At 35.0% G+C, this 14,019-nt stretch overlaps 1 protein-coding gene across 1 annotated transcript in view; it reads left to right on the top strand.

The window, feature by feature from the left end:
* Positions 1–14,019, top strand: part of ANOS1 (anosmin 1) — a 229,863-nt gene that overhangs the window by 196,073 nt on the left and 19,771 nt on the right. Inside the window, exons 8-9 of the mRNA XM_027835293.1 lie at positions 1,964–2,108; positions 7,788–7,934. Of these exons, the coding sequence (XP_027691094.1) occupies positions 1,964–2,108; positions 7,788–7,934 (292 nt within the window). The remainder of the gene's footprint in view (positions 1–1,963; positions 2,109–7,787; positions 7,935–14,019) is intronic.

Genomic DNA, 14,019 nt, shown 5'->3' with positions numbered 1-14,019 from the left:
AGAACATCTCATCTGCTTTTATTCATCCTTGATATAAGCAAAGGAATTCAGACTCTAGTAGGGGAATACTTCAAGCAAAGCATATGGACCAAAAAGCAAAACAAAACAAAAAAAAAAACCCAAGCCCCCATAATTTACAATTTAAAAAGGTTGAATTTCTTGTTGGTAGCATCACACATATTTTATATTACTTGACAGGACTTAAACTCAAACCTCAATGAACCAGAATAACAAAGAAATGAGATGTTCTGGTTAATTCAACCAGAATAGTTAAATAACCAATAACCAATGGTATCTGTTTAAATTATTTCAATGTCATCTATACTCAGATTATTCCCAGCTCTATAAATCCAGCTTTAATTTCTCTCTTTATCTTTAATTCCAAATTCTCACATACTTCTTCTATATATTTCCATCTGTATGTCCTGTTAGCACTTCAAATTCAAAACATCTAACACTGAACTCATCACTTCTTGCTGCTACACATTATGACACCACCCTATTTCTGATGAGGGCACAATCATCCAGTCACTGAGGTTTGTGTTTATTTTTCTCCCTCCCCCCATCCTATATTTAATATGTTGTCAAGTCTTGTCCATTCTATTTCCACAACATTTCTTACATTTTTTTCTTTTTCTTGACTCATACTACCAAAAACCTACATATTCACTTATCATCTATTTTAATGTCCTTCTAATTAGTCTCTTTGTCTCTTTCTTCTCTAGTTTTGTCCACACAACCACTAAAATAATCTTGCTAAACATAGGTTTGACAATGCCTCTTCCTTCTTCAAAAACCTCCAGTGGTTTCCCTTATTGTCTCCAAGATAAAACACAAATTCCTTCAACTGGCCTTTAAGACTGCCCACTCACTCACCATGTTTGCCTTGCTTTATATTCCCGTGTTGATGTACTCCCTATTACAGTCAAATTGTACTATTAATTTTTCTGTGTACTTGCCATTCTCTGTCTGTCAATTCTCATAAGTCATGTCTCATGTTCAGAATTCTTTTCCTATTTATCTTTGCCCTTGTGAATCTTTATATTCCTTCTTTTTCCTTCCTCTGACACATACTAACTGCCTAGACAACTCTCTAAGACTCTTTGCAAAAGTGGTTCCAGCCTACCTCAATTGAGTTCTATCATTTGGAAGTTCCATATACAATTGAAATGGCAAGTACAGTTTATATAATTCTTCCTATTTTCTATGCTCAACTCAGAAACCATCTTTTCCAAGAAATATTCTTTGATTCCTTTAGGCATTAGTGCTCTCTCCCTCTTTTCAAATTTTTTAAAATGTATTTCTGTTTGCATGTTGTATTAGGTCAAGAGTACCTAAGCTCCTTGTGGGCAGAGATTATTGATTTGTATAACCACAGTGCTTAGCTTTCACATAATTTGTCAAATTTGAATTTGAATCAAGTTACAAGAAGGAAAACTCAAAAATATTAAATCAGTGGGTAGTAGAATTATTTACAATCTAAACATTCTAATAAGAACATTATACAATCATAATGTTCATATTCATTTTGAGCTAACTTTGATATTTCAATATCCTGAATAATTAAGGAAAGATTGGTTCATATAGTTATATCTATTGAGGCATAGGCTTATGGCAACACAGACAAGTTTATATAATACTTGAGAATTTCAAGTATTAAAAAATATTTATATTTCATTAATTGAATTTATTTGTTAACAACCTAAATATAATTTAAAGAAGTTTATGTTTTGTCTTTTGACTTTTGCTTTATTCCTATATTTAGTGTCTTTAAAAAAAAGAAATGGAATTTAAGACACATTTAAACTAAAGGTCACATTGAGATGTTATCATCATAAGTGAAATGTTTTTCTTTGCGTTTCCTAAAACTAACATTTTAAAATTGGTAGACCTCTATTCGATGAAAATTAGAATCTTTCTAATGTTTCCATTGAATGTTTGCTTCTGTTCTTTTCAATTATAGTCTCAAAATTATGTGATCCTGGAGAGTCTTCAGCCAAATAACAACTATATGGTGGAAATACAGGCCATAACTTATTGGGGACAAGTACGCTTAAAGAGTGCTAAAGTATCTTTTTACTTCACTGCCACACAAGCAATAAGTAATAGTAAGTATTTCATATTTTCCCTAGGACAATGAAATCTTTAAAATAAATTATAAAGATAAAAGGAAACAAAATGAATTTGAAGTGTAAAAACAGGTAAAGCTTTGGAATTGTCTTGTTAAGAGCAAATATCAACAGAAATATATCACCAGTGCACTTTAAATGTTGCATACAAAGTAGATTAAATTGTGAATTTTTAAGGTTCTATTTTAGAAAAATAAGAGGTATTAATCATTATGCCACATCCATTTTGGAAGGAAAATGATAACATTCTTTATATTATTCTCTAGTGGATAATATATATCACCTCCATGTGACTTCTCAAGTGGTTCTAGATACACTGGGCAAATTGAAAAAGATCATGTGGAAGGTATTCTGTTTAGATCAGCACTTCCAAAGAAATAGATTCTTGGGGTTAGGGGAATCCAGTAATCTGGGTCTGGATAAGGAAGTGGAAATAGTTTGAATGCAAGTAGCCAGAAGTATAAATAAAAGCTTACTGAGTGATAGAAAACCTCATCTTTATCCCTAATCCTCAATGGCTTGCCACTTTCCCTCTATTTATTCCACATTTTATCTCTATAGTCTCTATGCCTCATTTTAGGTGAAGCTAGATTATCTGATCAGACAATTAATATGAATGTAACATCAATCAATAATCGATAAACATTTATTAAGTGCCTTTATACCAGACACTGTACTTAATGCTGGCAAAAAAAGGACAAAAGACAGTCTCTGTCCTCAAGGGGTTCACCATCTAATAGGGGAGACAAGGTACAAACAAATATACCCAAAGCAAGCTACATGAAGGATAAATAGGAAATAATAGAGGGAAGACACTAGTAGTTGGTGAAGACTTCATACCGAAGGTTGGATTTTGATAGAAACTTCAAGGAAGCCAGGAAAATCAATAGTCAGAGTTGAGAAGGGAGAGTTTTCTAAGCATGGGGAAAATAAGAAAAAATGCCCGGAGTCAAGAGATGGAAGTCTTATTTGTGGAACAGCCAGGAGGCCAGTGTCACTGAATTAAAAAGTATGTGTAGGGAAATAAGGTATAAGAATACTAGACAGGTAGAAGGAGGCTCAATTATGAAGAATTTCAAATGTCAAATAAAGTATTTTGTATTTAGGCCTGGAGGCAATAGGGAGCTACTGGAGTTTATTGAGCAAGAGGGTAAGAGGATTATTATTCAGTTGAAACTTTTATAGGACTTTGTTCTTTTTGATCCATGTAGCAACCTTACAAGGGAGGTGCTATTATTAACCTAAGTTATAGAAGAGAAAACTGAGCACCTGAGAGATGCTCTTTGTAGTCACTGAGTCACACAGCCAAGAAATATCTGGGGCAAGGTTCAAAAGAGTCCTTTCTGCCTCTCCAGCACTCTCTCCACTCATTGATCTATGCTGAGAACTATCACGTCCAGGATCCTGCTTTCTAGGAATTTATTAACAATGGTCTTCTGGAGACAGTGCGTCTATTATGTTATCTATTATGGAAATATGACTTCAATCATGGGAATTTCAAGCCAGGGAGGAAGATACTGACAGCATGATATGTTAGTGGGAGAAACATTTTTGGACAAATTGCTTCCTTGACTTTATAAGGCTGACCTTTGTTATCAATCCCCTTTTCTGAAGGTATTTAAAAGAACTTACTGGGACATATAGTCCTTATGTAACTCTCTTGCCATTTGATGATCTCATATCTGCTTGAAGACTGCTGCTGACAGGAAACTTCCTGTCTTATGAAAACATTTTGGGATTGTTGTAACAGGAAGATGCTCTTTTGTTAAACCCAAATGTTTCTCCCTATCCCCTGACACTAAGCAAAGCCAGTCTGAATGCTTTTTCACATGATACATATTTGAAGACAGTGGATAGTTAGACACTCTGATTAAAGAAGATATTTTCTTTAGACATAATGGAGATTAAAATAGAAGAAAAATATTCCAAGACAAACAGAAACCTACATTACATAAATTCGTTCCCACTCCCTACACATATAAAGGATAAAAACATATATTTTTTCTCTGTACTCACCTCTTTAAGGAACAGTATAATAAAAGTGTCAATAGAAAGAAGTTGACAGGTCAATAATGCTAAAGAAATAATGTTAAAGAAATAAATCTATTTTTATTAACATATGACAGGAATGCCTTTTGTATATATATATTAGGGGGAAGTCAACCCAGGTTATGACATCATTAATAAAGTACTAATTTCAAATTTGGGGCATTCAGATGTGTGTGTGTGTGTGTGTGTGTGTGTGTGTGTGTGCATGGATGTTTGTGTTTAAACAGGATAGCTTTTAATTTCGCTGGGGTGGGGCAGCCATGAGATTATTGACCTATGAAAAGCTCCTTCCAACCCAATGATTCTGTCATTCTTGTTAAACTTTTGCATTTAGGTAATGAAAGGTTTAGGAAATCTATGAAAAATAGGAAATGGTGCAAAGCAGCTGCTGTTACATGTATTGTCTGCTTCTCACCAGGTAAATCCTATAAAAAAAAAAAGAGATTGGTTTTGCTAAGTACTATGTAGAATACAGTTTTCTGTTTACTGATATTTTATATCTGAATGTTTTTTATATACTCTCATAAATATAGGGTACTGCTTTTATGAGAACACAACATATTTCATCACAGAACTACTGAAACAAAAGAATAATTACAACTTTATAGTGTAAGCAAGGGAAATTATATTTTATAGGGAAGAAGAGTACTAAATGCCACAACATGAATTACTTTTTGAGTTATATTACTTCCAAGGCTGGAGGCAGCTATATTTTAATGATAAATACCTCTACACAAATTACAGCTTTCTTTTTGTGGGACCTGGCAAAAAGTACCCCTCAAAGTGAGGGAGAAATGTGTCTTATACAGAGAAGTAATTTGCTTTAAAAAAAATATTTATTTATTTATTTTAACTCCAAGAGCAATGCTTCCAAGGTTGACAGACTTCAATTTGGGTGAACTTAGGAATAATGTATTTTTATAGTTACCACATGGATCCTGAATATTCTTCAAGCTGATATTATAAGAGCTATAGTACAAATGAAACCCTTTCAGTCCTTCACACCTTAAAATGAAATAAAGATTTAGGCCTTTGGAAACAAAATACATGGTGGTCTAGCCCTTTAAACTCCTAATCTATTTTGTGACTGAGAAAACATGTAAACTATTTCAGAATCTGTCCCTCTGTAAAGCTTGGCAGGAAAAAATATTATTCTATTTTTAATTTTTTCCCCTGAGGAATGGAGCTGAGAGCTATAAAGGTAGAAATCATAAAAAAGAACCTTAAAAAGAGATATGATTTTTTTTTGTTTACAGTATATGCTTATAGTGTTAGGAACAATATTTCCAATTAATGCCTTTCCTCTTTGTACTTATTTTCATATATAGATTAGTGGTCATGTGGAGATATTTTAAAATTGACCCTTAGCTGTATTTTTTAACAAAGAGTGATGAATAACAGGGTCAAAATTGGATTGAAAGCAAAATTAATTAGTAAACAACAATAGTAACATCTCATATTTAGCCATTAGTGGATTACTTCATGTCACCAATTATTGATATATATACACATATATGAACATATATGCTCATATACTATATATGTATATGAATATATGTTAAAGTCAGTTAATAAATGTGTTACTAATCCTAACTACTATCCTAGTTGGTACCACAGATATTCCAATTCCCAATCCAATATACTATCCACATTGCCTCTCATCCCATCTGATGTTTCCTCTCAAGAGATTGGATGTATACATAAATACCAGTTACACTTCTACTTTTCTTTCCACTGAAATATGGAATGTCAATCATTTGCTTAAACACTGTACAGATTTGTTAAATATTATGATTGGAGCTGACATCTGCCAATTTAGAAGTAAGTGGTGATGATTTAGTTTGGATTCGGTGCTACTGTTTTGACAAACTTGAAGACAATATTTCCTGGTGTATTTGGGAAATTTTACCAGTGCCTACAGTGAAGTAGGTAAAATGACAAGTATTTGTGTCCAATTCATATAATTTTTGCTTATATTTTTACTATAATTTATTTTTCTACTATTATCTTATTAAAACTATTCATTTAGGGACCTTATACAGCTAATTTTATTTATTCTTTTCCAAAGCTTGAAACGGATTATATGAGTAGAGCTACATTTATATAAAAAAAAAATTTCTAGGAATCATGTCATCAGGCTAGCTGAGTGTTTAAAGGAATAAGTAGGTAAGTCAGAGGAGTAATACTTCATTAATATGTATTTGTATATTTATATATGTGTACATGCGTATATGCCAATCAATAAACATTTATGAAGTACTTACTTAGTGCCAGACACAGAGCTAAGTTCTAGGGATACAAAGAAAGGCAAAAGAGAGTCCCTGTTGTCAAGGAGCTCACAGTCTAATGGGGAAAACATTCAGACAACCATGTATAAACAAGTTATATACAGGATAACAGAGGGAAAGCACCAGAATTAAGAGGGAGTGGGAATGGCTTCCTGCAGAAGGTAGGATTGAAGGAAGTCAGAATTCTGGAGATGGAGAGGAGGAGGGAGACTATTCCACATATGGATTCTAGCCAATGAAAATATCTGGAGTCAGGAGATGCAGTGTCTAGTGTAAGGAATGGAAGGAGGCAAGTGTCACTTTATCACAGAGTACATAGGAATGACTAGTGCTTAAAAAAACTGAAAAAGGTAGGAAGGTCTGGGTTATGAAGGACTTTGAATGCCAGAGGATTTAATATTTGATCCTGGAGATGATAGGGAGTCATTGGCCTCTAGTGGGACGTGGTTGGACCTGTACTTTAGGAAAATCACTTTGACAGCAGAATGCAGAATGGGGCTAGATTGGGGGCTAGATGGATCATCCAGCAGGTTAGTCCAGGTGTGAGGTGTTAAGGGCCTATTCCAGGGTGGTGGCAGTTTCAGAGTAGAAAAAGGAAGGTATTTGAGAGATGTTACAAAGGTAAAATCAATAGGGCTTGGCAACAGATTGTAAATGAGAGGGGTAGTGAGAGGGAGTGAGATGATATAGGTTTCAAGCCTGTTGGACTGGGAGAATGGTGGTTTGCCCTCAACAGTAATAAGGAAGTTCGGAACGGGAGAAGGTTTAGGGAGAAAGATCATAGCTCAGAAATGTTGAGGTTAAGACATCTACAGTATATCCAGTTGGAGATGTCTAATGAAAGACTGGAGTTTAGCAGAGATATTAGGGTCAGATAATTCAATTTGAAAAAAAAATTAACATAGATATGATAACTAAGTCCAAGGGAGCTGTAATCAGCAGGGGGAATAGCATAGAGAAAAGAAGAAGGCATAGGAGAGAGCCCTGAGGCTCACTCAAGATCATCCAGTGTGACCTGGATGAAGAACCAGTAAAGAAAACTGAGGAGTCATCAGTCAGGTAGGAAGAAAATCAGAAGAAACCTAGAGACAAGAGAATATCAAGGAAAGGGGTGATTATCAATGTCAAAGGCTCCAGAGAGGATGAGTATTTTTTAAAAGGCATGAAACTTGGCAATTAAAGGATTTTTGGTGAGAGCAGTTTTGGTTGAGTGATGAGGTTGTAATAGACAGTTATATACAGTTATAGTCAGTGTATGTACATAAACACACATATTCAATTAAATAAACTTGAATACTGTACTTTGTATGTTTCATTACAGAAGATCAACTTGGGAAAACTAGAAAAGGAGTCACTGAAATGCTTCCCCCTTTTCAAAGAAGGAGAACCACTCGCCTTCTGGAAATTGGAGCTCCTTTCTACCAGGACAATATGCTTCAGGTCAAAGTCTATTGGAAAAAGTCTGAAGGTATGTGAAATATTTCTTGACAAACCAGAATAACAACTGTAAAACTGGACATAAATGGGATCCCTGATTCCAGCCCCTCTTTGACCTCTAATCCACTCTACAGTTATCTTCTTAAACCTTAACATTTACAAGTTTCTTTTGCTTAAATATTTCTATTGCTTCCCATTGGCTATAAGATAATGTTCAATCTTTTAATCTTTCTCTTCAATTCCCTCTGTAATCCAGCTCTAATCTATATTTTCAGCATCATTGTCCACTGCTTTCCTTCACATATGCTATAGGCACAATGTCCCACATGCCTTTCTCCAAGAATATCCTTTACGTTCACAACTCTTTCTCTGCTCATGGTGTTACTTCCACTAGAATGAGCACCCTAGCCACATCTTACAAAATTCTGCCTGCCCATCAAAGCCAACTCTAATATCCACATTCTTCATGAAATTTTCAGGACACCTCTTCCAAATTGTATTCATCTGTACTTCCAGTGCACTATATAACTTTCTAAAAGCATCTACCTCTCTTTTCTGTCACTGTATCTGTAGCTGTAGACCAATAGATCATAAATGTCAGTTTACTTTTCTCCTCTATTAAATTATAATATTTGCAAGGAGAAACACTGTGCTTTAAAAAAATCCTCTTTAATTATAGCACATTGCTTTTCACATAGTAATAATACCCCAATAATCATTCATTGCATTGAATTGAATGCACAATATGAATGGATGAACTATTTAAATGCCTTTCCTAGAATGAATTTTGGTTGTATCTCTTGTGTGGACTTGACATTATTAACTTTGACTTGAGTTGGTGTTGTGTGCTCAGTCAAGTTACATGAAAAGCCATGTTTTTGTTGTGTAATTTGATGAATGTTGGCTTAAAATAAAAGTTTCACTCATGCCCTCTCCCTTTACAGAAACTATCATATCATGCTCTCTGGATTGTAGTGGCTTGGAGATCAAGTCATTTGTAAGGCCTTTGTAAGAAGGAAAATTTCATTTGTAAATGCATTCAAAGGCAAATATGTTATAATATATTACCTGTATTACCACTTCAGATAATTCATTCAGTAATTATTATCAATCACCTGTTATATATAAGAGGATTGCAAAGACATGAAACCTGGATCCTTGTTTTTATAGTTTATTTAGTTATCTAATAAGGTTTGGATAGATTAAATCATAGAACTGGTAAGCTTTTTTAGGGATAGAGATCAGACAAAATCTGGACCTTGCATAGGGGACAAAATTGAGGGAGCCAAGAGAAATAAGGTGGTTAGGAGTTGAGCTTTGCCTATGTTATTTTGTCTCAGGTCTACTTTGCATATATTGGTTCCCTAACCCTACTTAAAGAAATATAGAAGTACAAACTTTATTATGTTTTAATCTTTCAGTCTGTAATGCAAATGCCATAAAAGTTAAGTATCTAATTAGATTTGGATGTTAAAAAGACATTAACCTTCGCTGCATTGCTGAAGTAAGTTGTTAGACACTGTTTCAGTTTAGTGATGTAATCTATATCCCACACATGATTATTTAAATGCATGCTAATCAAGAAAGTGGATTTTTCTTGAAGTAGCCTAAAAATATCCATCAAATTAATTAAATGATATAGCAAAAGAATCTAAAATCTGATTCAACAGTTCAAAATAGCAATGCTTTTATTAGCACCTTACAACTGTTTTCTCCTTACAGTTTAAGAGAATTTATAGAGAAGTTATAGAACACAACATTTCTTTGATTAATTGCTGATGAATGACATAACAAACTTCATTCTCACATTTGCTTCACCATCACAAGACAGTTAGTCTCAACAACAGAAAACAGTTCTCAGAGAAAAGAAGTGACCTTACTATTGGCATTTATCCAATCTTTGCCTTCTCTCCTGAATTTTGTGCCAAGTGTAGTCATATTTTTAGTGACTTGTACAGTACCAGCCTACTAGGGAGCAGAATGAGGTGATGAGCTAATTTAACACTGGGCATCCAGCATCCATTAGTCATCAATGATTTGTTTCACTAATTCAAAATAGGCAAAAATGATCTGGTAACTGAGCTATCATTAATCATGCTAATTCTCAATCTCTGACCCATTTAATTCTCAGGGAATGTTTCCTAATACAGTTTTCATTTAAAATGAACAACATTTAGATATAATTAAAGATACTTAATAAATGTGTATGTTGGCCTAAGAAGAATCTTTGAAGTTAACAATGTAACCATATTCTCTACAGCTATGCTAAAGTATAATTTATTTATTTGGACAAATAAATGATTGTGTGCAATGCTACTGAATGATTGGTCATTGAACTCTGTAAGTATATGCTATCACTCACTGTAACATTACTTTTCTTGAAAAAAAGCATGTCTTTCATAAATGTATATTCACAGAGGAATTTTTTTCAAATATGTACTCATTTTCGAGACCAAAAATCCACTTGTTTCTCTGTCTGGTTTAGCATCATTCACTTCTCTAACTATTTATGCTAAAAATGCAAAGGCAGACTCTCATTATTCTTGGATCATCTACAGAAATTTTTGAAGTGAGAAGGATTTGAAATGAGATTAGATTCATTCAGTCAAGAACAACAATAATAAGATTAATTTATATAAGTATACGTAAAAAAGGAGAAGGATGTGGAAGAAGAGAAGGATGATGATGAGGGGAAGATTTAAAGACTTGACCAAGAAGATCAAAATCATGTAGGATCATGATGAGATGCATCCTTTTCTGTCTGCAACTGGAATTGTATCACAGATACAGTTGGCGAGGTTGCCTTCTAAGAATGAGATTACAATTCAATATTTTTATCCAATTACCAAAAATGATTTATTTCATACACATTTGCAGTAAGCTGCAGAACATTGTGCGTAAAAGAATGCCAATGCTTTCTGGGAGAGTGTTTATGTAAGCCCCATAGAAAAAGAGGATGATGATAACAAAAATGGCTGTCATGCAGATTTACTTGTGGAAATGGAGGGCATTATGATAGAAATTAAGGACCAGGTCATTGCCACAAGTTGAGTCCTCATTTTCACTCAACCCACATAACTAATCCATTGCCAAATATTGTTTCTATCTTCACAACATCTTTCGTATATGTTCCCTTATATAGCCACAACCCTACTTCAGACCCTTGTTACTTCTTATTGAACTACTACAACAGTTTTCTCATTGTTATCCCTGCCTCATGTGTCTCCCTACTCTCCTGCACCCTTCATTTACCAGTTAAGGTGATTTTTCTAAAGTACAGGTCTGACCCTTTCACTGTCCCTGATCAATGATTTCCAGTGACTCTCCATTACACCCATGTTTAAATACAAAAAGTCATCTGTTTGGTATTTAAAGCTTTTCATAACCTGGATCCTTTATATCTTTTCAGTGTTCTTATACTTATTCCCCTCTATAAGTTCTCCAAGTCAACCATCATGGCCTACTTACAGTTCTTCTAACATGACACTCTTATCTTCCATTGCTGTGCCTTTTTAGTAGCTGTTTCTCATGTTTGGAATGCTATGCCACCTTAGCTGTCTTAGTTTCCTTGACTTTCCTCAAGGCTCAGCTCAAATCCCACCTTCTACAGGGAACCTTTCTCTGTCTCCTCTGCTATTAGTGCCTTTCCATTTCAGATTACATTCATTTACTTGGAATATATCTCCTAAGTGCCTAGGTATTTGCATATCGTATTGTTCATTAAAATGCACCTTGCTTGAAGGCATGGACCGCCCTTCCTCTTTAGTAGTATCTTCATCATTAGCATAGTTCTTGGCCAGAAGTGAGCACTTAATGTTTGTTGATTGTTGACTGATTGACAAGTCATCATAGAAGTTTTATTCTTAAAAAAAACAACCTAAAATTAGTGATTAATTAGTATCTACAAGCAAGCAATAGAAATATGAAACACATAGCATTGTAGGCAGTAAAAATTTAGCACCTTCTGGAAAATTAGCAACACATGACATAGTAGCTGGAATTATGAGTAAGAAGCTCACTATTTTTCATGGACTGACAGATAAGCCATCCTCATACTACAAATATAGTGTTTAAAACCTCCTGGAGAACTCTAGAGGCACATTATACCAGAATGAGATCATTATCCCCAAACTTAACCATTATCTAAAATCATTCTGATGTAGAAGTGATACATCAAACACTTGCTACAGCCTTTTAAATGAATTCAACATGCTAAATACTCATGATCTTTAAGGTATGTAGAACAAAAAGGATGTTCAAAATATCAAAACCTCTATGAAAATATAAAAATTATGTGGAAATAGAATGAAGTGCCTATTATCTTTCTATGTCTACTAATGTAGTTGCCTACTTTCAGTGCAGTCAAAGATATAAGCTTGAATTTTGGTGGAGATGCCTATGATTGACCCTGAAGTCTTAACACATGCAAAGTGTGTGTTCTATTACCAATATGTCTTAACCTTCATAACATTGGTATTTCCTCCTAAAAAAATCCTTCAATTTTCTTCCTTTCATTATTTCTTTAGTTATATAAACAAAGCACAATGATGCCTGTAGCATAGGAGATTACTGTACACAACAAAGAGGGCATGGGAGCAAAACATTTTAAGAAGCTCATCTGCAGGTCCTATAGGTCACTGAATCTCAAACAAAAAAAAATTCTCCAGGCATTTAAAAACATATGTCATATTCATTGGCATCATTAACATGAAAAATGTAGTTTTAAAAACATACATACATAAATTTCTCTATTCTGTAGAAAAATGCCTTTTAAGTAGATATATTACACTTTAAGGATTTGGATGCAACATGAAATCCACAAGACTAATTTGTTTTCTCTCAGTGAAAGGAACATTTTGTGGCTAGATTTTCTGGCCATTTGGACTGTGTGAAATTAGAAATTTTGAGTTATTTATGTTATTAGAACCATCTCAAATAATTTTTAACTCCTTTACACAAACACCTAAAAACATTCATGGAAAAGAATCTACTTCTGCAGTGGATACTCTGAACTGCAGGCTTAATGGGATTAAATACTTGTGATAGCAAGGTCAAGGGAAAAAAAATGAATCTCATTCATTAACAAAGGCCAAACTGTGAAAATAAATGGCTTCTTATATTCCTCATTTTTCAAAATTAATTGGTGGTCAAGATGTTCAGGGTTTTGACTATTCAAGCACAAAACCACAATATTTTATCGACTGCCCTTAGGATTTCTAAGTGAGAAAACTTCTTTAGAAAGTGAAGCTTGGGGCAGCTTGGTGGTGCAGTGGATAGAGCTCTTGAAGTCAGGAGGATCTGAGTTCAAATCCAGTCTCAGACACACAACACACAACATGTAGTAGCTGTGTGACCCTGGGCCAGTCACTTAACCCAAATTGCCTAGCAAAAAGAAAAAAAAAGTGAAGCTTTATTGTTATTTAAAATGATGCCTTAAGGGTGGAGTCAAGATGGGGGAGGGAAAGCAGTGACTGTCTTAAGCTCTCTCCCAAAGCCCTCCAAATACCTAAAAAAATGGCTGTAAACAAATTCTAAAGCAGCAGAACCCACAAAAAGATGGAGTGAAACAAATTTCCAGCCCAAGACAGCCTGGATGGTTGATCAGAAAGGTATATCACACTGGGCAGGGAGAGAAGCACAGTTCTGCATGGGTGTGCAGGCCACAGAGAACCTGAAGCAGGCCTCAGAGGACTGAATTGCAGGTGGCTATGGCGGTTTCCAGACCTCTCAACCCCTGAATGCCAAAGACAACTTAGAAGGTCAGTGGGAAAAGTCTGTGACTGCAGTGAGAGAGGAGCTAGGTCTCAGCCTCAAGTCTTGAGCATGGCCTGGGGCAGGGACTGTTTCCTGAGCTTCCTGCCCACAGACTGAGGGGGAATCAAGTGGGTGATCAGAGGGGGATTGCAGGGATCTCTTTGCCAGTGCTGAGGCAGGAATATCTTGCTTTACCAGTGCTTGGATCTGGGTCACAGTTCTGAGGGGCGGTCCTGGGGCAAGGAGGAATGCTGGTGTGGTGGAGCTTGTTGTGGTGGTGAAGAGAAACTACCTCGCCCCTTATCATACCACCTTGGAAGAACTGAAAATTTACAGGTCCCTAGAAGTATCTCTCAAAACAG

This window comes from Vombatus ursinus, unplaced genomic scaffold, assembly GCF_900497805.2.
Source record: "Vombatus ursinus unplaced genomic scaffold, bare-nosed wombat genome assembly UNPS02014814.1, whole genome shotgun sequence".
NCBI lineage: Eukaryota > Metazoa > Chordata > Mammalia > Diprotodontia > Vombatidae > Vombatus > Vombatus ursinus.
The sequence above is the reverse complement of the archived record's forward strand: the minus strand, read 5'-3'. Positions and strand labels throughout refer to the sequence as shown.